The sequence below is a fragment of the Lynx canadensis genome, chromosome D2, assembly GCF_007474595.2.
Source record: "Lynx canadensis isolate LIC74 chromosome D2, mLynCan4.pri.v2, whole genome shotgun sequence".
Classification (NCBI taxonomy): Eukaryota; Metazoa; Chordata; class Mammalia; order Carnivora; family Felidae; genus Lynx; species Lynx canadensis.
The window spans coordinates 72,744,198-72,771,195 of NC_044313.2; the positions used below are offsets into that span (position 1 = coordinate 72,744,198).

The window sequence follows — 26,998 nt, forward strand, 5'->3', positions numbered from 1 at the left end:
GATAAGTAATTATTATTTTCATAAGAAGCTCAGTACAGTGAAATGGAAAGTTGGCAATGAATTTGGCTTGGATGCCTACGATTCCTTGTGGGTCTGTTCCAGTGTCCCAAAGTGTGTTCCAAGGGGCACCATTCCTACCACAGGTGTTACGTTTAAATAATATAAGAAACACACATTCTGTAGCTGTGGAAATTCTTAATGCCCATCAGCCCTGAATACTCCTTAAGCAAAGCAACCTGGTTCTGATCTATCTACCTAGTATTCTCCAGACTTTTCTGATCATGGAATCCTTTTTTTCTTATGATGCCTATTAATGCTGGGAAACATTGTTCTATCTTATTTTTAAAGAAGAGCCTAGATTGTAGTTTTGAATGTCTTTATTTTGCTTGTCTATTTTTTTAAGATGTTTTATTTTAATTAATCTCTACACCTAACGTGGGGCTCAAACTCACAACCCTGAGATCAAGAGTCACACGCTGTACCAGCTTGTGTGTTCTTAATATTCCTTTGGTTAAATGATCCAAAAGGCTTACAAAATTAAGAGTATAACTTCTCATGGGGCGCCTGGGTGGCTCAGTTGGTTAAGTGTCCGACTTTGGCTCAGGTTATGATCTCACTGTTCATGGGTTCCAGGCCTGCGTCTGGCTCTGTGCTGACAGTTCAGAGCCTGAAGCCTTGTTCCGATTCTGTGTCTCCCTCTCTCTCCTCCCCCTTGCCCATCTCGAGCTCTTTCTCTCTGTCTGTCTCTCTCTAAAGTAAATAAACATTTAAAAAATCTTTATAAAAAAGAGTATAACTTCTTGATTCCAAATCTACGGGAGTATTTTAACACAGCATTACATGATTTGGTGACTTTCTCTTTCATTGGAACAGCACACAGCATCTGTCATCGCTTAATTCTTTAAGGTGTTTATTTTTAATGTTTATGTGTTTTTGAGAGACAGGGAGCGCAAGTGGGGGAGGGACACAGGGAGAAGGAGACAGAGGATCCGAAGCAGGCTCTGCACTGACAGCAGAGAGCCCGACGTGGGGCTCGAACTCACGAACCGTGAGATCATGACCTGAGCCGAAGTCAGACGCTCAACCGACTGAGCCACCCAGGTGCCCCTAATTCTTTAAGTTTTAAAACTGTATTTGGCACAGAGAAGGGCTAAATGAAAAAACAAAAAACAAAACAAAAAAAAAACCCGCAAGCCTGAATTTACTCAGCCTCCTCCAGAGTCCGTCTTTAGTAGGAAGTTAGTCGTGTGAAACTGCATTTGATTTGTCCGTGGACGTTTTCTTTCATCTCCATAGTTGTCTTTTCCATGAGTTTTTGACAGTGGTAACGGTGGTTGAGAAATCACCCCCAACACTGCTTGGAAATTATCCCCATTAATGAAAGCCTGCAGGGTCAGTCCCGCATGCCCGGCAATCAGTGTATATAAATTGAAATATGCGTGCATCTATCTGAAATTAAATTTCCCTTAAGTTGCGGGGATTCGCTGGGAACAAAGTCAAGCCATACTGGTGGGAGGACATAACCCAACAGGATGCGAACCTGCTTGCTTTCGCCCTCCTGTCTCCTGCCCTCCAGCCCATGACAGAGACCTGCCACTTGCCGGAAGCTGAGAGGGTGATTAAGCATTTGATTTTCCAGAGGCCTTCTCGTTATCATATACACTCACATGAAAAGTAAGAGGAAGAAAGAAATTAAACACTAATAAAGCAGGCAAGGAAGCACACTAGAGATGGTGTCGAGCAGGATTTGAGCCAGTAAAGGACGTGATCGCTCACGTGAGTAGCCACGTAAGGCCTGGTAGAACCTTTGGCTAAAACAGATACAGCCGGGGGCTGACATTTGGGTCAGGATTTTTGCCTCGTGCATTTACTGTTTTAGACAGCATCATGCACAAAGCTCAGTTGGCCGTGTTTAAACAGAATATATAGAGTATGTTTGGCCCCAGGAGATTTTGCACTGACTCCTGCACCCCTGTAATAGACACGGCCTTTGAGCACTGGGCGCCCCCGTCCAGCTAAGTGCCGGGCTGACCGTCTGAAAGGCAAGTGCGCCGGAAATTTGCATCTGTCCATGGTTCCCCCCTATGCACCGTTACAGCTCTGTCTGCATTTCCAGCTGACCGGCTCGCACACAATCGTGAATGAAAACCAAACGGTGGAAAATAACGCCTTTCTACCTCCTCTTGGTCTGTGGGAACGACTCTGCCCCAGGGCCAGGCTTCGGGCTGCAGGCTGGCTCCCAGAAGTCACGTGGCTTAGAACGGGGTGTCTGAGGCCTTCCACAGCCTCCGCTGCCAGAGGCTGTGGTTTTTAAGTAACGCTTCGCAGTGGGACTGAAGGCCGTCGGCAGGAAGACAAAGCAAATAGAGAAGAGGGGGAACGTCTATTTTTGCCCTCCACGCGGAGTAAGATGAGCATCTTGGCATTCGTGCGTTGAACGGGCAGAAGGAGCTGGTATCCGTGGACTGGGAGCTTCCAGAGGTCAGGGCCTGTGCCCTTCTCAGGCACGCATCCCCGGACCCGGCATGCCCGGTGCCCCGGAGCACAGCAGGACGGGTGAGCCGACACAGACCAGGGTGAAAATGTTTCCGCCTCTCCATGCGTGCTGGAGACGTGTTTCCCAAACACTGGTGTGCACGCAAACCACCTGTTGAGAGGCAGATTCTTTTGTATATGTATAAATATATCACGTATCGTCAAGTTGCCTAACATACAGTGTATACAGTGTGCTCTTGGTTTGGGGGGAAGATTCCCGTGGTTCATCGCTTCCATACAACACCCAGTGCTCCTCCCCACAGGTGCCCTCCTCAATGCCCATCACCCGTTTGCCCCCCGCTCCCGCTGCCCATCAACCCTCAGTTTGTCCTCTGTATCCAAGAGTCTCTTGGGCTTTGTGGAAAGGCAGATTCCGACTCGGGGCTTCTGGAGTGGGGCCTGAGAGTCTCCCATTTCCAACAAGCTGGGGGTGAGCGCTGATGCTCCTAGCCCACGGACCATGCTTCGGGGGTCGGGATCCTGGAGGATCACTGAACCAGCGAAAACGTCTTCTGTTTAAGTTTTGTTCCAGAAGGCTGCCACGGCCCCTCATCCCCTCCCTGGGGCAGCTGGCCTTGACAATGGCAAGTGGGGTCGGGGGCCTTCCCGCTCCCGCTCTCCCCTGGGTTTCGGGGACGACGAGGTGAAGGCGTGGAGGCCCCCAGGTAACCAACCCCTTCTCTTCCTCCAGGGGAGGAGCGCCCCCGGGATTCCCCGGGCCCGGTGGAGGCCCAGGCGCCGGCTGGGGCGGAGGCCGGCGGGAGGACGAGCCACCGCTGCTGGAGATGCTCCCGGGCGCAGCTCAAGAAGATCTTCTGGGGCGTGGCGGTCGTGCTGTGCGTGTGCTCCTCCTGGGCGGGCTCCACGCAGCTCGCCAAGCTGACCTTCAGGAAGTTCGACGCCCCCTTCACCCTGACGTGGTTTGCCACCAACTGGAACTTTTTGTTCTTCCCGTTGTACTACGTGGGGCACGTCTGCAAGTCCGCAGAGAAGCAGTCTGTGAAGCAGAGATACAGGTAGGCACTTCCGTGGGGGCAGGCCCCGCGCTCCGGGCCGCTCTGTTGAGTGCTGGCGCTGCGTCGGGCCGGGGGAAGCAGCGGTCAGAGGTCACGGTGTCACCTGCTGTCTTAGTGGGGCGAGGATCAGAATCCTCTCCCCTTGGGGTGGTGAGCACCTGCTTCCTGTGTCTTCAGCCCGAAGAAGTCCTTTGTGTGAAACAAAAGGCAGCATCTTTCAGAGACAGCCTGTGGTAGGTCCCCAGAAAGGGGACAACTGGGACAGCTCTGTCGTTCCATCGCCCCTCCTCAAAGACTTGATCGTTCATCCTCTCTCCGACCCAGGACACCTCCTTCTTTGTGGTGTGATTGCCTGGGCCTGGAGAGGGTGGCTCTCAAAGTCAAAGCAGCGTCTAGGCCTTGTTGACTCTACTTTCCCACGTGGAGCCCATTGGTGTGACCTTCCTTTCCCAAAGAAGCCAGAAACCCTGACAAACTCTGTACCTCAGTGTACAGCGGGGTCCCCCCAGCCTTCCTTAGAAGTCACGTTGTCGGTGTTGACCCTGAGTCCCCATCCTATGCCAGTCGTTGGATCTCATGGTTGCCCTGATCGGAGGCCTTCCTGCTGGCCCAAATCTGATCTACTCAGGGAAGAAACAAAAAGAGGCAAGAACGCTGGCCAAGGTGACCAGGTGGGCCCTGGGAACTTATCTTTTTGTCAGCCCTCATGGTGGGGGAAAAATTTGAAAGTTGAAGGGTCTCCTCCCCACTGCCTTCTTTCCGCCCTCACCCCCACCCCGCCAAACACATGCCCCACGAAACCACCGCGCCCCTCGTACCATCTGCTCCGAGCTCCGCCCCTGTTTTCAAGCTGCCATTAGACATCACAAGGTAACGAAAAACATCACGGGTCCAAGGAGCAACGAGTCTGGGGAACGGAGGTCTAGACTCAGATCAGAACCTTCCTGCGGGAATCTGCCATTATGTCGCTGTCAGTCACAGGCGGATGCGTGAGGTGCCCTACTTTTTACAGTTCCGACAGACAGAATTGGGACTGGAAGACCAAATTGGAAATCGGACCACTGATTCCAGAGGAAGGGGCTCCAATGGAGCATAGACGGAGTCATAAGGCTAGCTTCACACGTCCCCTGAGTGGCAAGGAATCCGAGCAAATTCAGTAGACAAGGCCCCTAGAGCAAGGAGCCTGAAGCCTGGAACTGGGGCCCAGGCCTGGGGCATTCTCAGCATTGAATTGAACCAGCGGCTCACGGGCCAGCCAGACATTGCTAAAGGGGGACTTCGTGCGCCTCTCCTGAAGAGCACCCAGACGCAGACTGAAACAGATAGGTCTAGAAACTTCCTGAGGGCCCAAGATTGGCCCCAAGGCAAGAGAAAAATAACGGTCTGCTTTTGGTCGCAGACAAGAACAGACACTCGGTAAATGATGTATTTAACAGTCATGTGGCTCTACGCAGAGTTTGTGATGGAGCGTTTGCCTTCCGTGAAACTGACTAGAATATGAAGCCCCTTTCCCTTAGCAAAGAGTTAGAAGTGAGCTTATGCCCCCTTTCTTGGGAGAGAATCGCTGGTGGAGAAGGTGACGTGTTTCTCCCTGCTCCCTTCACCTGCGTGCGCTCTAACAGGGCCTCCCCTGAGGGCAGCGGTGACTGCTGGTTTACACACGTGTCCTCACATGACCGCCACTCGCCTCGGGACAAGACGGGCGCGACTGGCTACTCCGGGCAGGCCTCGAGCCATGTAACTGACTGCTGAGAACAAGCACAGAAAAAAAAAAACCAAGCTCAGTGGGGGGGGGGGGGGGGGGTAAAAAGGCCAGGGGGGAAGAACGAGAGGTCACCCAAGTGGATTAGCTAAACACAGACATCAGTCAACACCGACTGCAGAATTGTCTTTCTGCGGAACGTGTCTGGAGAGTCAGGACTTCCTGCAGAATCACGAAAAGGTTGTGGAGGCGGAGCGATCCGGACGGCAGTGAGGAGCAGGGTCCGTAATCACAACATGGTCAGCGAAGCCACCTAAAACCTTGCCCAGTCTCTACAGTAAAGCTGAGGTCCGCCTCTTTAAAAAAATCTTTCTAACCATCTTTTTAAAAATCAGCTCTAAGCAGAATGGCCCATTTGCTTACCAGTTGAGTGGGTAGCTTGGTCAAGCCGTGCACACCACTGAAGGGGCAAGGAAAGATTCTTTGTCAATAAAAGGGAGAGAAAAAATTTTAGCCTCACAGGCTTCGCTTAGGAGATCATGACTCTGTCACAACTCAAATTGGGGGTTCTCTAAACAGACTTTGGGATTCCCAGAACTCAAGGAAGACTGAACTCACATCTCCCCTCTTTGTGCTTTTATCAGAATTAGCGCCAGAGAGGGAAGGATCTAGAGTCAGCGGAAGAGGTGTGTCTCTGGCTAAAAGTGCTTCGCCAGGAAGCTGGGGAAAAGAGGACAAAGGTGGAGACCTTTTTCACAGAGAGGGGAACAGTTAAGCCAACGCTTCTTGTGGCTATCAAGCAGTCTGATGGAAGTTTCTTTTCCCCAAGCCCTCCCCACCCGAGCTGTGTTCCCAGTGTGAAGCCAGAAAAGTCAGCCAAAGTGGAAAGGAGAGCATACGTTGCCTAGTGCACAGCCCCTGCAACCCAATATGTCCACCCGGGATCTTGCTGGACGGCACATGCTAATTGGGTAGTTCTGGATGGATCTGAGTTTCTGCTTTCCTAACAAGCTTCCAGGAAATGCTGGTGCTGCTGGCCAAGGGCTGTGCCTTGACTGAAAAGGCCCAGGAGTTGTGAGTCTTAGCTACAGGGTTTTAAATGCCGCTAATCTGACCAGATGTAGGAACCAGGCTTCACCATCCCACGTGGAACCGATGAGTGACTCACTTCCGGCCCCGGGACTGTTTGAGCTCAGGTCCTGTGCCACTTTCGAGAGAGGAGAGGCTCCATGGGCAATCATTTAAGCTGTGGGAGCCTCAGATGCTCACTTGTAAATGGGAGGTGATGACACGTGCACCGTCTTGCACACGAGATTGTTGTGCGATCAAATGCGGCACCATCCATGCACGCGCCCTGTAAACTGTGAAATGCTGTTAAGATGTGAACAACTGTCACTGTACCGTGATGACCGATTTTAATGACCGGGGCGGGTCTTGGGGGAAGTGCTAACCCTGCGGCCTCATGCAGGTGTTATGCCTTGGAGAAGTCAACTCCGGGTGCTGCTGGCGGCACGGGGCATCCTAGAGCTGGCCCGGGCTTCTCACGATTGGGCACTGTTGTTAGGAATTAAGGGCACAGATGCAAAAACCCCCCAGCCCAGCTGAACTGGGTTTCCGGTCTCATGCCTCTGGTTCCCTGCTTCTTGCTGACAGCGGGCCATGGGGATGTGCCAAGAAAGTAGTGGTGCCTGGGACCCAGGCTGGGCTCCGGCCATGGAGATGCGTGTGGGCGCGGCAGAAACCGCAGTCACAACGGGAAGGGGGCGGTCCTGTGAGTCTCCTACACAGCTGGGCACCCGAGGAAGAGGCCGCATCAGGTCCATGCCCCAGAGAGGGATGACTTTCTAGATCAGGAGGACAGCTTCTCAGATCCCAGGGCTCACCACAGGGAGCGGAAATCAGCCAGAGCAGATCTGGGGCTCCTGCACTCTTGTCAGAAAGTCTGCCAGGAATTTCTTCCAGTAGTGACTTCTTTTCATAAGCAAATGCTAGAACCTTCTGCCATCATGCAGCTGCCAAGAAAAGTGAACGATACAGTGGTGACAGATGTTTCCCTCTGCCTTTTGTAGCTTCAGGCTTCTGGAAGCTAGCCAACGGATTCTCTTTTAGAAACAGCGAGAAACATTCTGAGCCAAGAAAGGGGAAAGGGCAGTTTGGATACCTTTCATCTTAAATCTTATCAGGGCCCAGTGGGTATGGAGGTAACGGTCTTAATGCAGGAACCGTGTGTGTGTGTGTGTGTGTGTGTGTGTGTGTGTGTGTGTGTGGTCTCATGCAGCTGTAACATTCAAGGTCAAAGGAGCAAATTGGGGCAATTGCAAGCCAGAGGCTTGTTCGTTCTGAAAATGGCATCGCACGTCTTCTCCGGGCGGGGCACTAGGGACATGATGATAAATGGTCCCTGTCCTCAGAGAGCAGCTGGTATGGGAGTCAGATAGGCAAGCAAGGTGTGGGGGTGTGCAGGGGAGCCCAGGAGAGAGGCCAAGGGCATGGGTCCTCGGCAGGATGGGAAGGTTTCCTAGCGGAGATGACCGAGGGACAAGCTCTTTAAAGCCAAAGCACCCTGGGCCGGCAGAGTAGCACAGGGAAACACAGAGGGAACACAGAGAGCATGGCATGCGAGGGGCTCTGACTTGGCTGTGGGAGGTAAGCTAGGCGGGAGCAGCCCCTGGCGATCCTCCCACACCTCCCACACCTCACACAGAGGTTGAATTCTCGTGTGGATACTAGGGGGGAGCCATGGAAGGATTCTAGGTAGAACAGAGAAGCCATCAGACTGGATCTAGAAATACTACCACCACCGTCAGGCTGGATCTAGAAGTACCATCACCGCCATCAGGCTGGATCTAGAAACACCACCGCCGCCATCAGACTGGATCTAGAAATACTACCACCACCATCAGGCTGGATCTGGAAACACCACCGCCGCCATCAGGCTGGATCTAGAAACACCACTGCTGCCATCAGGCTGGATCTGGAAACACCACCATCGCCATCAGGCTGGATCTGGAAACACCACCATCGCCATCAGGCTGGATCTGGAAACACCACCACTGCCGCCATCAGGCTGGATCTGGAAACACCACCACTGCCGCCATCAGGCTGGATCTGGAAACACCACCACTGCCGCCATCAGGCTGGATCTAGAAACACCACCACCGCCATCAGGCTGGATCTAGAAACACCACCGCCGCCATCAGGTTGGATCTAGAAACACCACCGCCGCCATCAGGCTGGATCTAGAAGCACCACCACTGCCGCCATCAGGCTGGATCTGGAAACACCACCACTGCCGCCATCAGGCTGGATCTGGAAACACCACCGCCGCCATCAGGCTGGATCTAGAAGTACCACCACCGCCATCAGGCTGGATCTAGAAACACCACCGCCGCCATCAGGCTGGACCTAGAAACACCACTGCCATCAGACTGGATCTAGAAATACCACCACCACCATCAGACTGGATCTGGAAATACCACCACCGCCATCAGGCTGGATCTAGAAGTACCACCACCGCCATCAGACTGGATCTAGAAACACCACTGCCGAACACTTGTTGACGTCAGTGTATCTGGGGCACGTGGGAACATGTGGGTCACGCAGGTGTTGTTCCTCACCTTAGGAGCTCACACTGGAGTGGGAGAGAGACCCACGTGAAAATCACACGAGCTGTAAGAGATGTAAGGAGGAGGCAGGCAGGAGGGTGGGCAGTCAGCTGGCTGGGGCAGCTGGCTGGGGCAGACAGGGCCCCGTACATGTTAGAGCTGTAGGTCAGACTGAGGCCCAGAGGGGAAGGGCTTTGGGTGCTGCTGGATCAAGGGCTTTATTCTCTAAGCAGTGGGATCCTTGAGGACGTTTTGAGTAGAAGACAGATAATCAGAGCTGCTTTCAAAAGTAAGGCTTCCGAGTGCTAATTATACAACTGGTTACAGAATTCCCCAATTCACATCCACGGCACCATGCCTCTCGGGGGTTTTCATTTTTCATTTCTTTGTGAGGCTTTTTTAGGGGGTGAGGGGAGAGGGACCCCAGTTCCTGAGAAACAGTGGTAAATCTTGAAGTGTTGCAAAGCCAGATATCTTGCTTTGAATTGTCACTTCTTTACCCTGAAGCAAACTTTTGTTTTGGTGAACAGCATTCCAGTGGTTATTTTCTCACCAGACTCAGGCATTCTGAAAATCGGGGGGAGATGTTCTTTCCAGGAAATATCGGTACATGTTTGTTGGGCCCCGTGTGAATGCTAAGGCTGCACCAAGGCAGCCCTCATTAGCGATGCCCCAGCACACCCCTGCCTTCCCAGTGCCATCGGGCTTTCTGTCTGATGCAGGCTGATGGGTTTCTTTCCTTGCCCTTTCTTACTCCGAGCCCCAGACGTGCTCTGGCCCGTTCTCCCATCCACAGCTCTTTATAGGGTGAGGGCACTGTGGAATCAAGGCAGCAAGGATCTCCAACTCTAGCAGGATGGACATACCCTTTCATTCATTTTACACAATCTGCCAGAATTCATTCTACAAAATCTGCCAGGGTTTGGTCACTGCTGTATCCATAGCAGTGACCCAAACAAGTGAAAATCCCTGCCTGTGTAGAACTTACATTTTAGCGGGGAAACAAACACATAAATAAAATATAATGTGTCACGTGAAGCAAGGCTGGAGGGTTGGGGTGCTCAATGGGGGGATATTGATGTTGGGATGGGGATCCCTCTGTCTCTTGAAGGGACCTGTGGTTACCCCCACACCTCCCCACCCCACCCAGACCCGAATGCCAGGGTTAGCCCTGGTTACCTATGGCTTGTTCATTCTTGATCCCTACAAGCATTCATTTGTGTAGTAGGCCCTCACCAAATGCCTACTCTGACCCTGCACAGCGGGGCACTGGGGAATGGAAGTTCCAAGCACATTTCTGCCCCTGAGCTGCTCATAACCCAGTGGGGGAAGCTACCTTTGTACCCCTGGATACAGGAGTCAGGTGGCAAGGAGGCCTGGCCTGTTTGGCCTCCTGTGGGACGGACCCGAGAACCCCGGCCAAGACACCAGCTCACGGGGCCCGACGGGCAGAGGGAGCGGCACAATGTCGTGTTTTCAGCACATGCTTCTGCCCTCACCCTTCCTCCTGACGTGTAGCAGTCTTGTTTCCTGTCTCATTTTTGTGAATCATCAACCCCCAAAGCAACGATACATCCAGAGCCCTTGCAGTTGACGTATGATGTTTTGTTGTTTGTTTTTGTAACTGGTTTAGAAAAAGTGGGCAAAATATTTGGGAACGTTAGTTTTTAGTTTGGTCTGTGTCTTCTGCTTGGTGGTAAATAATGGTAATGATATATAACCATCTTTATGCCAGGGGATCTTGGTCAGGCTTGCTGCCGAGGCGGAGTACCTTCCCCCTAGCCCCCCATACACACCACACATCCACACCGCACGCGTGTGTGCATTCACATGCATGTGCACATAGCCATCTGAGCACACAAGCCATGCTCCAAGTCTAGATGGGAAGTCATAATGGATCCCAGTGTCAGCAAAGGAAGAAATGAGAGGAGGTGGCTGGCATAGGTTAGATCGTCTCTGCCTGTTTTAAGATACCATTTGTAATAGTCAAGGAGGCATTAGTGGAGAAACGAAGCACAGAGCATTGTCCTCATGACCCAGACAGTGACAGCACCCTCATGCTTTTACACCAGGTCCCCCCTGTTGTACAGGGTCCACCACCGTGTCCTGTCATCATGGCCTTCATAGTTTGGCTCATTTATTTCTCTTCACGTATCATCCCCACCTCACCACCACATCTCAGCTAAACAGCTGCTGGCTCCCGCGAAATTCACTGATGACCAGACTCTCCTACTGAGGAGTCCAGAATATTCCACAAGTGATTTTTCAGCCTTCACTGAGGCAAGGAGGAAATACTGTGTTAGCTCCTGATCTCCTCTGTCCTCACGTACTTCAGTTCAGCCTCCATCGGTTATCTGAGGTCTTTGTTAATCCCTGAAGGGATATCAGTGATTTGTCTTGGCAGTTCAGCAGTGTAAGGAGGTTATCCAATTTAACCTTGTAATTTCAGAGCACGTCTAATTCAGCTGCGGCAATGTTATGCCTTCCCATGCAGTTTTGTGGAAATTTTGCAAAAGGTCAGGTCCATTGCACGTGATCCTGCGTTTGAAGAATAGTAGCCATTTAAATCATTGCCATATCCGTGTGATGGGGGGTCAAGGGGCCCTCGGCTAGACTTACCAGCAAGAGATGTAGTGAAATTTTTAGCACAAAGTGCCAGGACCCTTGTGAACATTCGCAAGATCAGGGTCACTTGTAGAGAAGGTGCGGAACAAGAAATGATGGCTTTCCATCCATCCCTGACCCCTTCAGCCAGTGGGTCTTGAGGAGGAGTTAACACGTGTACAAGTCAGACGATGGAGAAGGGCTCCTGTGCATGGACGCAGGAAGGTTCCGGGAGGTGTGTCCGGGTGTGTATCAGCTGCAGGAAGATGCCCAGGAGACACAGACCCCACCCCATCCCACCCAGCGAACGTCGAGCCATTTCTTTTCTGTGTAATCCTGAGTCATAGAGTCAAGTTTCGTAAGCCAGCTCACGGGCATACTGAAGAGTTAAAATTTCACCACATTTAGGGAGAAGATCATCTGAATGGAGATCTCAAAAGGTCAGGAAGGGACTTTGAGGATTCTCTGATCCAACTCATCCATATTATCAAAGAGGCCACAGATGCTCAGAGAAGGAGCGTGAGGCCTTTGTCCTCTTCAGTTCCAGTCTTGTTTCAGAAATGCCACCGGGAGGGAAATAGGTCAACACTCTTTCCTCAGAGGGAGGAGCATAGAGGCAATGGAGCAACAGTGGGTGAGAAAGCCGGCAGCCTACATTTGGGGCACAGTGATAACATGGTGGGAGTGCAGGCTTGTCATTACACAGCCCAGATTTGAAGCCCAGCTTCACCTTCATTTCGCGATTTGGCCGTATGTTAGTCACCGAAAAGCTCCAAGCTTCACTCCTTCTCTGTAAAATAGAGCCCCTAATACGCACCTCTGAGGGTCGCAGCTGGGATTGCCCTTCCTCTAGGATCTCAAAGCTGTTTTTTTTTAATGGTTAATTATTTTTGAGAGAGAGAGAGAGAGAGAGAGACGGAGGGGCAGAGAGAGAGGGAGACACAGAATCCCAAGCAGGCTCCAGGCTCCGAGCTGTCAGCACAGAGCCCGATGCGGGGCTTGAATTCCCGAACCGTGAGATCATGACCTGAGCCGAAGTCAGACACTTAACTGACTGAGCCACCCAGGGGCCCCTGGGCTCTCAAAGCTCTTGTCTAGATCTTGCGTTCCAACCGCACAGGCTTAAATGTGATAGTGTGTATAAAGCCCCAAACTCTACTTGGTCCCGGGATTTTGTGTCCATCACCAGTTGACTTCGAATGTGAATCCCTAGATGCACACAAAGCGTGGCTCCCACTCCCTGCAGATTATAAGATGACGATGATGGTGATGGTTATGATGGTGACGATGATGGTGACCATGATCATGGTGGTGGTGACGATGATGGAGCATATTTCAACCACAGGTAACTGACCCTTTCTCCTCATGAAGATTCAGATAAGCAACGTAGCTGGTGTGGAACCCACAGCAGAGAAAACAGCATAAAATGCCCTGTCATTATTTTGGACTGTCAGGATGGGGGCATTTCTTGGCAGAGGTGAGCCGTGAGACGAGTTTGACTGGAAAAGGGCAGGGAGCTCCTGTGGTGTTCTTTTCGGGTTTTTGGAAGGTAAGAAAAGGCAAAGGGGGAACATGCTGGTACCACGTAGAATACTAAAGCCGATGCGTGTCGTTGTTCTTCCGCTGGCATCACCTTAGCTTTATTGTACACAACTCTTAGCTAAGCTGGAACAGCCACCCACGTCCAGAGGAGCAGACATTAGAATGGCTTCCAAAGCCCTCTCCACCCTTCCTGCCCCGTCCTAGTGTGCACCTACTAGGATCATCCCACACCAGGCCCCAGGGATACAGCGAGGAACAAGGCCACACGGCAGAGGGAAGGGACCCCCTGCCCTGGAGTCAGGCTGGTTCATGTTCTCAGATCCACCATTCACAAAACCGTGTGACTTTGGGTGAGTTGTTTATGAGTGCTCCTTTTGCTTCCGTGTTCTCATATTTAAGAATGAGGCCAAGAAAGCCCATATCCACAAGGTTGGGAGCACTGTGTGCAAATCAGCCTGGCCCGAACTTGGCCATTTGTTGGTGTTGAGTTGACGGTGGTTCCCGCACCCCCTACTGTTGGAGCAGTGGGGGCCGTTGTTCGTTCTCCCCCTTAACAGCCTTACTGTGCCCACCGTATTTCTTTTAGCTGTTTCCTTTCTAATGCAGCCATGGAGCAGAGGGACTTTTGACACTTGCATTTTCTCTATGTTATTTGTTTTTCTTTTTTAATGTTTATTTTTTGAGAGAGAGAGAGAGCACACAAGCAGGGCAGGGGCAGAGAGAAAGAGACTCACAGAATCGCAAACAGGCTCCAGGCTCTGGGCTGTCAGTGCAGAGCCAGCCCAGGGCTTGAACCCGTGAACTGGGAGATGGTGACCTGAACCGAAGTCAGACGCATAACCGACTGAGCCACTCAGGCGCCCCTCCTGTGTTATTTCTTTATATTCCATTCCACATGGGCTTTCGTCAGCTGAGGAATTGGGAGCCTGTGGGCAAAGCCGTGGCTGGAGATTGCCACGCCTGATTTTCAAAGCAGAATCAAACCAAATCCTCTCATATAGCCAGCATCCATGCTGAGTGCTTCACAGAGTCAGCTCCCTCCCCTTCACCAAAACACATTTTACCCACTTTGGGCATGAGCTGGAATAGACCAGTCCACGTGTCCAGGCCCCCTCGGGCCAGCCCTCCACCCCACCAACCATCCAAAGCCCTGAAGATCTGGCACTAAGAGGGTGGGGGCTTCCAACAGGGAAACTTCAGATGATTTTCTAGCTCGGGTCGTCAAGGTGGAAAAAGTCAGACCCCAGCAAGTAGTGGGTTCCCTGTGCCTTAGAGCTGGGGAGCCTAGTCCTGTAAAGCTCTCAGTCGTTGAAAGTGCGTATTCATTTCATGGCCACACCCCATACGATCTAGTTGAGTTTGTCACGGAAGATGACAAATGGGGCCAGAATAAGCTGCCTTTTTTGATGTTTGCGCAAATTCTATTCTCGTGCTTCCTGGACCTTTTAAAATAGAATTATAGTAATTACATTTACCTCCTCAGCTGCTTTCTACTTCAAGCAGAGAGAAAACAAAATGATTTATATACTTAATGTAACATTTAGGAGAGCATCAGGATCGTTTCACACTTTTCTTATCTAAGTGCCTTACTTTATGGTACTTACATTTAATGAATTAAATGAGTTACTCTCCATCATAAATATGTTATTAATTTATAACATAAAATAAATGAAAAGCAATGGAAACTAAAACTCTCTTGTTGCAGGAACATATCGTTAGAACCGTTATATGGCATTATTCTGCTGTATGTTTCTCCGGGGGTACACGGAAGAGAATGTTTTTCAGAGAAGAGCTTTAAGTTCTCCACCAACAGAATGGTGACAGGCTTCTTAATATTTTATTATGAATTAGTGTTGAGGGGATATGGGCATTTTAAATGCTTATTGGTTATTTTTTAAGCATTTGGTTTTATGAAAGTTGGTGTGTTGAAGCGCTCCTCAGAGAGTGTCCTTGTTTCTTGGTTAAAGATGTTTTCTCCCATATAGGTAGCAGAGGGAATTGACAAGGCAGACTGGTAGACACGTCCACATATGCGTTTTATGGAATCCTTTCTGCGGGTGCTCAGGTGGCTCAGTTGGTTTAGTGTCCGACTCTTGATTTCGGCACAGGTCATGGTCTCACGGTTCATGAGATCAAGCCCTGCGTCTTCTCTCTCTCTTTCTGTCTCTGCCCCTCCACTACTCATGCTCTCTCTCTCTTAAAAAAAAAAATCCTTTCTGGGGACATGTGAGGCTTTATAGATCTTCCTACAGAGGTGGGATGGAGCCATCTACGTTTCCTGGCCAAGCCCCCAGCTCTCAGGAGTCCTAAGCAAGCCAGTGTCATTCCATAGTGCACTGGCATCATGGTGGACAGAAATCCTCCAACATCACCCAAGAGCAGGTATGGGGAACTGCATAACAAAGATCGCTGCTTCTCCTGCCATAGTATCGGGTTGTTGCTGGAGGGGCTGTCTGGCCAGCGGCTGCATCTCCAAGCCTCCCTTGGCATCTAAGTTGGGCCAAACGACTTCTCTCTGAAATGATAACGTATCAACCGAGGCAGATCAAAAGCACGTAGGCATTTCCCTGCTCTACTGGCAACACATGCAGGATTCCCAGGCTCGAAGGGATGACAGAGCTACCAACAGAAGGAAAGTCACCAAATGGGGAAATGCCACCTATCTCCCAACAACATGAATCAGAACGGAACTTCTGTCATGCCAAGCCTCTGAACTAGGGGGTTTGATGCCATAGCCAGCATTGCGCTAATTAATACAGTCCCCATCCTTCTACCCCTGCCCGCAGAGTCAGAGTCCATCTGAAAATCCATATCCTCAACCATGTGCACTTGGACATCCTCACCACCCATAAACTTCCATGTAGTTTTATTTGTATTCTGAATATTTTTAAAAATGTTAAGGGGCACCTGGGTGGCTCAGTTGGTTAAGCGTCTGACTCCGGCTCAGGTCATGATCTCAGGGCTCGTGAGTTCGAGCCCCGTGTCGGGCTCTGTGCTGACAGCTTAGAGCCTGGAACCGGCTTCAAATTCTGCGTGTCCCTCTCTCTGCCCCTCCCCTGCTCGTGTTCTCTCTCTCTCTCTCTCTCTCTCTCTCTCAAAAAGAAAAGCATTTAAAAAAATTTTTAAGAAGTATACTGGACAGAAAATGGCAGCTTCTTTTTTTTAAATTTATTTTTGAAAGAGAGAGACAGACAGACACAGTGCAAATGGGAGAGGGGCGGAGAGAGAGGGAGACACAGAATTCCAAGCGGGCTCCAGGCTCCCAGCTGTCAGCACAGAGCCTGACACGGGGCTCGAACCCACGAAACGCGAGATCATGAGCTGAGCCAAAGTCAGATGCTTAACTTACTGAACCACCCAGGCACCCCAAGAAAACGGCAGCTTCTACACTCAAGAATAGGGATCACATCCGCCTTGCTCACCTGCATATCCCCAGCACCTAGCTCAGTGCCTGGTGCAGAGTATACACATGATGGATGCTGAGAGAAGGCAGGGGAAGCAGGGGAAAGGAAGGGAGGATACGATCACATGGGCAGTGTCACGGTTGTCACCCTCACACTTCCTGCCAGAGAAGACTTACTGAGACAGCTCTTAGCAGGCACTCTCCGTGGGGCAGCCCTGGAAGTGACCCTTTATCCTGACCGCAGTGGTCCCCCCTGCCATCCAGAATGATACACTGATCCCGTTCTGAAAGAGCTCTTTAATTATAAAACAGTATTAGAAGAAGAAGTGCTTGATTATCAGACGTTTTTTAGAATTGGTCTGGTCTGAAATTAGCAGGCTCCAGCTTAGGGGCGAGGGGTGGTCCTTTATGCGATGTGATTAAAGCCAAGCCACAAGGCCATCCTCGTGAAGATTCAAGTTGGCAGTTATCTTGGCTGGAATTTCACATTCGCTGAAAACTACACCCTCACTCTGTCCCAGAGAAGAAGAATTTAGAGGATTTGTGCATTTAGGATCTTAAAAGGGTTGCACACGTTTTAACCTGCCATGAAATCTGAGACATACCCTAAAACTTAATGGTATAAACACCCTTCTTGTTAAACTCTGGGACTCTGTGGGCCAGGGATTCCAAAAAAGCATCAGGGATGGCTTTTCTCTGCTGCACAACGTGAGGAGCCTCCGCTGGGAAGGTTTTCTGGCGGGGAGCAACCTGACCACTGGGGGCTATGATTATCTGGGCTGTCTCCCCTCAGTGCCTAGCAGCTGTTAGTCCCCGGCGACATCAGTTGGGGCTGTCTACCTGAGCACGCTCCCATGGCATCTTTAGGTGGCCTGGATTTCCTCACAGCATGGTGGCCCAGAGTAGTCAGACTGCTTTCATGGTGGCTAGGGTCCCAACAGTGACAAGAGGCCTCATTCCTTTTAGCACCTAGCCTGAGAAGTCTTACTGGTGGCATCTCTACCATCCTCTCTCTATCAAAGCAGTCACAAGCCTGCCCAATGTCAAGGGAGACATACACCCCACTCCTCAACTGGAGGGTGACGAGACCCCTGGACAGTGCCCACCAAGTTCGGTAGGTATTGTTGCCACCTACTTGGAAAATACAGTCTACTACAATATCTAAAGCACCATAGTGTTGGGGAGGGGGGGAGAGCAGTAGACCTGCCTTGTTTGAAAAAGGTGTATTTCGGGGCTCCTGGGTGGCTCGGTCGGTTAAGCATCCGGGGCTCTCAATTTTGGCTCAGGTCATGATCTCATGGTTTGTGAGTTCAAGCCCCGCATCTGGCTCTGCATCGATAGTGCAGCGTCTGCTTGTGATTCTCTCCCTCCCTCTCCCTCTGCCCCTTCAACTTGTTCTCTCTCTCTCTCACGCACGCACGCACGCACACACACACACACACACACACACTAAATTAACTTAAAAACGACAACAAAAAAAGAGGCATGTTTCTGGGCTACACAAGGCTTGGGATGTAGGAGGCAGAGTGGAGGAAGAGGATTACAAGGGAAGCAGAAGGTGCCCAAGGAACCTCTCTCATCCTGACCTGAGAGAGAGGTCAGAACCTGGGTTTCCTCCAGAAGCTGGTGGATGTGGGCCAGGCTAGCCCTAGCAGCCAGGTGGACGCAGTGGGATCTCTGGGCCGGATGTCTGCCCGCTCTCCACCCCAGGCTCCAGCAGCTGCCCCAGCCACTCCTTTCTCCGAGAAGCATCGTCTTTATCAGTAAAACAGAAAATAATGTCAGCCTGGATGGAGAAGGCTAATAAAAGCGATAATAAATGACTCAGAGGGTGGAAAACTACTCGGGAACTGCCCAAGTGTAAGAACAGAGACGTGATGTGTTTACTTTCGGGCTATCTCCTTGATCCCTTTTTCCATACTGATGTTTCCCCTTCTAAATACATGAGTTATTTTTATGCAAATAGTGTTCAAGGACCACAGCATTCCAGGCCACCGTTAACACAGTAATTTATAACCCGAGTCACATCCCTGTATGCACTGAAATGCCAAAACACCTCGCATTAGCAAAAACCACACATAGGACAGAAACAGCCATATGAGGAATTAAGGCATGAATAGGAAATTGCTCCCAGAAGCAGCAAGGACAGCAGAGTGTTCTTGTGGCTCAGTTCTCAGCGCTCTGAGAACTGGGAGACTCCATGGCCGCCATGTGTGTTCAAGTCAGTGGTATAGGTAGGGCTGGTAAGGCTGTCCTAGGACCCAGGGCAGGGCATAGGAGAGGTGACAGGCACGGCAGGATGGGACGCCTCGAAGGAGCAAACTCCACAGTCAAGTCCAAGATGGAGGCAGTTCACAGGGCTGGAAATGGAGGTGTGAAACCAAGTGGGGCGGGGTGCAGTCACCAGCAGTGGCTTCCTAAAAAGTCCAAGGCTAAGTGCATGGGTACACTGGGTGCTGAGTGCCTAATTTATTTTTTTAGTTTTTTTTTTAATGTTTATATATTTTTGAGAGAGACACAGAGCACAAGCAGGGGAGGGGCAGAGACAGAGGGAGACATAGACTCCGAAGCAGGCTCCAGGCTCCGAGCTGTCAGCACAGAGCCCGACAGGGGGCTCAAACTCACAAACCGGGAGATCATGACCTGAGCCAAAGTCAGATGCTTAACTGACTGAGCCACCCAGGTGCCCCCGGGGTTGCAATGGTTTTAATCTTTGTTTGACAGGTTGGTTAGTTGGTTGCTCATTCGGTAGATTGGTTAGTGGGTCAGTTGATTTGGTCAGGTGGGTGGTTTCTTTGAGTGGCTAGTTAGGTTTTGTTTGGGAGTGTTTAGCAAAGGAATGCTTTCTTCTAATAAAAAAAAGACATCACGCAAGGAAATGCAGTAGAGAGGAGCTGTCCTGGCTGTATGCAGACGGCACTAATCTCTCCCGGGCACATTTCTGTCCTTCTTAACCAGGTGCAAAGCCTGAGATGCAAGTCTGTTCCCCCAGAAGCACCACATCACAGCCCAGAAACCAAAATGTTTGTTGCTGCCACTTAGGTGAACAAGGTGATTGCCCCCCCCCCACCCCCACCGGCCCTTCCGGAGTCAAGGACCCCACTCAGAGTGGAGCCGGGTGAAAACATCACCTGTGCAGCCCCCGTGAGGGCTTCCAGGTCATCTGGGAGGTCTGTTCCATGTTTCTCCGGACAGAGTCCCTTGCTTGTTCTTCTGTCAAGAGGAAGGGAGAGTTGCTAGTTCCGTGGGTGAGTCTTAGGGAGCAGGCCGCTAGGAAGTGGTCACAGGTGAGTGAGTTAAAATTCTTGGAACACCTGCCGGGAATGGCTGACCACCAAGGTCCCCCCGCATATCCTCCTGGGAGAGGCAGGGGGCCAGGGCCCGGTGGGGGTGGGCCGCTCCTCCTAAGAGGGCCTCATTCTCCTCACCAGCTCCAGGCCATGAAGGCTCATGTTATTCTGCCCTACTTCCCTCTTCCTCCTTATGTATTTCTAGCTGCTTTCCTAGTTTTCCCCTCTGTCTCCTACAGAAGCTTCCATCCCGCTAATGAGAACGAGGAATCTCTCACTTCCTTTTTCTTCTCTGGGGGGAAGGCCAGCCCCCTGTGTGCCTCAGGCGGGAGAGGTGCCTCCCTCTTGCCTTGTGGGTCTGAGAGGAATCCTTTTGGTTTTCACTTCCGGTGGCACATTTGGTGGGTGTCTCCACAAGGGCCCCTTGGCCAGCCCCGGCCAGTACCAAGTGCATCTTGCCATGGAGGTTCCAATCCCGTGGGGTCACCCGTCTGCTGTGGGTCAGGGCAGAAGGCCCATAGGAAGGGGGAGACTGAGTGCCCTGCCCGGGCCAGGGCCCCATATTTATATTCCACTGAAAAAAAAGGTGGGCTCTGTAAATTTTGTAGTCGTCCTGAGGATCAATAGGCAAACTTGAATTTTAAGTGTTCTATCCCAGTTCGCAGCCCATAGGTGAACTTGATGCTTGCGCCCAGGTAGATAACTGAGATCACAGGTGTCCTGAGCAGAGTGACTCCGGTAGAACCGGGAGCTTCTGGTCTCAAGGCTGCATCCCCTGAAGTGCGTTCCACCAAATGTGAGTCATGCGGTGTGTTAATTAACTGTGGTCAAGTCAGTCTGTGAAATATGCAGAACTTCTCGGCCTTTAAAGCGTTAACGTGCCCTGGGACCTCACGAGTGCCATATAGCATGGAGTGCCTCCCAACACAGCCTTCGGGCCCTTTTTGTGCTGAATCTAACACCTGCACCAGCATTCTGAGAAACCCATTTTTGAAGGTGGTATTTAAATAATGATCCCAAGTAGAAAAAGAAATTTGGGGGATCCTAACATAAAAAGAGAAGCACTTGGTGGCAAACGGTGAGCCTAATGGTAGGAAAAGTAGAGCAAAGGCAAAGAGGAGGGTGAAAGGAGCTGGGTCCTGGTCCCCCAGCAGAGGGATGATACAGATGACTCCTGCTTGGTGCAGACGACAGTGCCAGCCAAGTCCCTGAGAACAGACAGGAGCAATGGGATAGTTCAATGTCTTGACCATCTCTGGATGCCTTGTTAAGCTGAACGGGGGTCCTCTGATAAATCTCTGACCTTCTTCGGGATAATTCCATCGCTCAAGAGGGAAAGAAAATACCTAAAAGTGGTGCTCTTTGACGAATAAGGAAACAGAGTTTCGTGGGTGAAGGTTGCAGAGACACCGGGGAAACCGACCAAGTCCTCCTGGAGGCTGTTGAAAGGGAAACAGATGGCGGGCAGATCATTTGAGTTGAGCCCTTTGGCCCTAGGCCAATCATGAGAATCACAACCAGAGAGAAACTGGATGGGAGAAAAGAGCCCATTTACAAGCTCAACCAAACAACTCCAAATCCTGAGTAATGAACGCAATAGAAATTTATAGGACCTGGATGAAGAACAATTTTAGAATCTGCCTGAGACTCAACAGCATAAAAATGTCAGTCCTCCCCACCTTCATTTATGAGTGTAATGCTATTCCAGCTAAAATTAGGTTTGTTTTGGAAGTGGGCAAGAAAACTCGGAGAAAGGAGAATGCGCTGGACCTAGCGGTTCTGGAGGTTAAATATGCAGTGAAGCCTCAGGGATCGAAGCAGTGTGGTACCGACACATGTTTGGACAGAAGACCGATCGAATGTAGTAGAACATCCTCAAGTGGACCTAAACCCAAGGAACCTTAGTATATGCTAAATGTGGCATCTTGTCTAAGTGAAAGAAAGATGAACTATTTAGTCAGTGATGTTGGGACAACAGGGGAGCCATGTAGCAGAAAAGGTGACTCAACGACCTCTGTAAGCCTAGCTAAATTCCAAATAGAATTTAGGTGTAAAATCCAAAATTTTATGGGTAGTCCATAAAAATATTGGGTAATCCTTTTACAACCCGTCTCACTGTGATAATCATCAAAGGAAAGACTGATAAGTTTTAGATTAAACTACATTTTTTTTAAAAGCCTAAGGTCTAGTCCTTGGCCAAACAATAAATAAATAAAATAAAAATCACCATAGACAGAGTGGGAAAAAAAAAACAACTTGACAAACTAGGGAAACTATTTGCGATTCACATGAGAGGCAAAGAGTTTTCAGCTCCTTAATAAAGAGCCCTCATAGACCGATAAAAGCAACAACTCACTAGAAAAAAAATGTGCAAAGTATATGACGAGCAGTTCATATACTGCCTATATGTATCCGAAGGCCTATAAATGTATCCGAAAAATGCTTAATCCCACTCCTGATGAGAGAAATGTAAATTAAAACTGATTTTTTTACCTGAAAGATTGACAGAGAAAAATAAACGAATAAAATATTTGATAATACGTGACACGTGGCAAGACTGTGAGGAAACAGTACATTGACACACTGCTGGTGGAGTGTAGATTCGTAAACCTCATGCGAGGCACCCTGTAGAGTAGTGTCTATCAGAATCACAAATGCCAACTCGCTTCGACTGAGTGCTTCACTTGTAGGAATTTATGTTACAAGTAAGCATGGATCATGAGGTATGAACAAGGTATCACTGCAGCATTGTTTGTAATTAGATAAAGATTAGAAATAACGTAGGGGCACCTGGGTGGCTCAGTCGGGTGAGCGTCCGGCTTCGGCTCGGGTCATGATCTCATGGTTCATGAGTTCGAGCCCCGCGTTGGGCTCTGTGTTGACAGCTCAGAGCCTGGAGCCTGTTTCGGATTCTGGGTCTCCCTCTCTCTCTGCTCCTCCCCTGCTTGTGTGCTCTCTCTCTCTCGCTCTCTCTCTGTCTCTCAAAAATAAATAAACATTAAAAAAAAAAGAATGTAAAATATTTGCCAGTGGGGGACTAGCTAAAGAGGTACAAGCTTACAGTGGCATTCTATTCACTACTGAGCTATAGATAAAGAGCAGGTGGTGGCTCAGTCAGTTAAGCATCTGACTTCAGCTCAGGGCATGATCTCACGGTTCTTGGGTTCGAGCCCCATGTCAGGCTCTGTGCTGACGGCTCAGAGCCTGGAGTCTGCTTCGGATTGTTTGTCTCCTCTCTCTGCCCCTCCCCTGCTTATGTGCTGTCTCTCTCTCTCTCTCTCTCTCTCTCTCTCTCTCTCAAAAATAAATAACCATTAAAAAGTATTTTTTTAAAAAAGCAGGTGTTCCCAGCCCCTGCCAGCTAAAGCCACTTTCAATTTCCTTCCAACCGATTCTCTTTCTGACCTCAGTTTCCCATCATCTACTCTTTTTCATTCAATAAAATGCTACCAGAGATGAATGAATTTGACACTTATTTCAAGCGTTTTCACAGATACTAGCCCTGCTTCTGTTTGCCAGCATGGGGAGAACAGCTGTAATTCTTATACAGCAAAGATCTGATGGTTTGATGATACCCCGGTGTAAGTGAGAGTGAGCAGAATTTGGCAGTCTCAAATGCTGTGGTGACAGGGTAGATTGGTACAATAATTTTGGAGGACAATTTGACAATATCTATTGAAATTTTGAATGCCCATTTGCCAATCGATTCTGCTTCTAGAAGTTGATCCTGTTGATACCTGCATTTATAAGGACGCTCAGTGTATGTTATTTATCTTGGCTCTAGGGATTTGGGGTCAATGTTGAATGACAGCAGGAAAAAAGGTCCTAATGCCTGTGTCTGTCAGTGGCTCATCTCTACCCACAATGCAAGCTAGTCTTTGTAGCTAGCATTCCCATCAGATTACTGATTTTACAGCAAGAGAAGAAACACCAACTGCTGGTCAGGCAGTTAAAAAGAAGAGTCCTACCAATGGAAACTAAAGCCCCTTCCCTAACTTCAATCCTGTCTTCTTTCAAAATACAGTCTAGAACACTAGTCCCTGGTGATGATAATGTGGTACCCAGGGTGTTAAACTCATGACTATAGCCAAGAGATTCATCCTGGGTATATTCCATTTGACCTAATTGACTGAAGAAATTTACTTGAGGAAAAATAATTGAAGAGAGAGAGAGAGGAAGAAAAGAAATTAGTTTTTACTCTAAAACACTGAAGCAAAAATTAAAAGACAGTGTAGCATGGGGTGCATGTTGTTTTAAAATAAAGCCCCAAGTTCTTTGATATTCTTCCCTTCAAGAGGTGGGGCTCAATTTTCCCACCCTTAGGTATGGGTTGGCCTTAGTGACTCTTCCAGTGAATGGAACAATAATGGAACTGATCGATGGTGGGTGACTAGGTCATCAGAGACATTATGGCCTCCTCCTTTCTTTGTTTTGGACCTTTTCCTCTGGGGAAAATCCACTGCCCTGTTTTGTGAAGACACTCAGGTTGCCTGTGGAGGAGAAAGACCCCTTGGCAATCAGTTGAGGCCTCCTGCCAGCCCCTGCTGACATCTTGATGGCAAATACATGTGAGCCTCTGAACCGGAAACACCCATGAAACCACTCCCAAATTCTTTAAGCTGCTAAGTTTGGGGGTGACTTGTAAGGTGGCAACAGCAATCTAATACAAAGATGATCTCGCTGTCCATGGGTTCGAGCCCCACATTGGGCTCTGTGCTGACAGCTCAGAGCCTGGAGCCTGCTTTGGATTCTGTGTCTCCCTCTCTCTGTCCTCTCTTCTGCGCTCTCTCTCTCCCTCTTTGTCTCAAAAATAAACATTTAAAAATTAAAAATAAATTATAATTAAATAAAATGAATAGAGGAGCCAAGAACAGGAATATGACCATCCAGGGTGCTGTCTATTGATCTCAGAGCTCCAAAAACCAAAAAAAAAAAAAAGAAAGAAAAAGAAAAGAAAGAAAGAAAGTAAAGAAAATAGGAGAGGCACATAACCAAGGCTGGATGCCAGATAAGGGCAAGAATAACCCCCAGGATGAGCTAAGCCTCGTGAAAGACGTCAGGTACAAGACTATTTTTGGTTTTGAGTGAGAACGTAACAAGAAAGGTTCATGTCGTCACTGCTAAGGGGAGATGGCAGGATGCTAATTGGTGACAGACAGAAAGTAGAACTGCTTTCCTGTTATGGCCCTACTGCGTCTTATGTGTGCAATTTTTAAGCTCTGCTTGTACTTGGGCCTCTTAGCTTCTCCCATTTTCCAAGCCAGGCAAAGGCTGCTCCTGATTTGGAGCAACACTGACAAACTCATGAGGTACCCAGGTGATTCCCCTTTGTGTAGCTCTCTGGGTTGGTTGACTTGTGCAAAGAATGGCCTTGTTGTTTCATTTTGTTTTCTTTGTTTGGCTTAATGCTGTGGGACTATTATATTTGGCCTTCCCCTATTCCTTTGGGTTGGTTGCCCCCTTTATGCTTTTGGCTCCTTCAGAGTCAAAATGTGTGCTTTCTGTATTCTTGAATAGTGTTCACACTGTCCTCTGGTCTCAAAACTCATTCTGGACCTCATTTCAGCCTCTGAGCAGCTTCATCTGACCTGCCGGGTCAACTGTGAGTCCCTCCACTGCACCCTGGCCTCTTCTTTCCAGAGGCCACCAGCAGTGCAGGTACGGATTTCACCCTTCAGGTACCAAACCGTTGGGGAGAAGTATGTCACCATCTTCCCCAGTCCAGGAAGTATAATCTTCAAATGGAGTAAGAAAAGTGAGGCACAAAGTGTATGAAGAAGGAGTTAAAACTCTAAGAAAGGAGGCAAGATTGAAGAAGTACACTTAACCGTTCAAAATATCCTCAAGTCTTTGGGCCCAAGTTAATTCTATCCCAGGGTAGTGAAACACCTTGCCAACATGATTGTGCAAGCTATTATAAGATGAGGAAAGACACTGGAAGATCATTCCTCAGTTTTCCAAATGATAGAAAAGAAAACTCTTTACCAAATAGGCGTAATGTTGACTCATGGTAAAACTCACGAATGAATTATTTTTTTTAATGTTTTTATTTATTTTTGAAGGAGAGAGAGACAGAGCATGAGTGGGGAAGGAGCATAGAGAGAGGGAGACAGAGAATTTGAAGCAGGCTCCAGGCTCTAAGCTGTCAGCACAGAGCCTGATGCGGGGCTCGAACTCATGAACTGTGAGATCGTGACCTGAGCCAAAGTCGGACGCTTAACTGACTGAGCCACCCAGGCGCCCCACGAATGAATTATAAATGCTTTGTGAGCACTTTAACAAGAAGGGAATAACTAGTAACCACCATGGTTCATTTATAAAAACATGCCAAATGAGCTGTGGAATCTTGGTCAACAGGTTTTATTTATTTTTTGTTTTGTTTGAGTAAAGTTGACACACAGTGCTATATTAGTTTCAGATGTACAACATAGTGATTGGACAACTCTATACAGTGTGCTATACTCACCACGAATGTAGCCACCACCTGTCACCATACAATGCTATTACAATACATTCACTATATTCCCTATCCTATGCCTTTTATTCCCGTGACCTACTCATTCTGTAACTGAAAGCCTGTATCTCCCACCTCTTTTCACCCATTTTTCCCATCCCCCCACCATCCTTCCCTCTGGCAACTATCAGTTTGTTCTCTGTATTTATAGGTCTGATTCTGCGTTTTGTTTGTTTGTTTGCTTGTTTTAGATTCTACATGTGAATGACATCATATGGTGCTTGTCTTTCTCAGTCTGACTTATTTGACTTAGCATAATACCCTGTATGTCCATCCATGTTGTCACACATGGCAAGATATCATCCTTTTTATGGCTGTGTAATATTACACTGTGTGTGTGTGTGTGTGTGTGTGTGTGTGTGTGTGTGTGTGTGTGTGTGTGTGATCTTCCTTATCCACTTTATTGATGGACACTTAGGTTGCTTCCATATCTTGGCTATTGTAAATAATGCTGCAATAAACATAGGGGTGCATATATCTTTTTGAATTAGTGTTTTCATTTTCTTTGGGTAAGTAATGGAACTATTAGGTCGTATGGTAATTCTATTTGTAATTTTTTGAGGAACCTCGATACCATTTTCCACAGTGGCTATACCAATTTTTATTGCTACCAACAGTTCCCACAGGTTCCCTTTTGTCTATATCCTTGCCAACACTTGTTATTTATCTTTTTTTTATTTTAGCCATTCTCAGAGTTGTAAGGTGATATCTCATTGTGTGTTTGATACATATTTCCCCGTTGATTATTAATATTGAGCATCTTTTCACATGCCTGTTAGCCATCTGT

At 49.0% G+C, this 26,998-nt stretch overlaps 1 protein-coding gene across 1 annotated transcript in view; it reads left to right on the plus strand.

The window, feature by feature from the left end:
• The window catches only part of SLC35F3 (solute carrier family 35 member F3), a 120,738-nt gene that overhangs the window by 13,395 nt on the left and 80,345 nt on the right, over positions 1-26,998 (plus strand). The window contains exon 2 of the mRNA XM_030335429.1: positions 3,227-3,551. Coding sequence (XP_030191289.1) covers positions 3,227-3,551 — 325 coding nt within the window. The remainder of the gene's footprint in view (positions 1-3,226; positions 3,552-26,998) is intronic.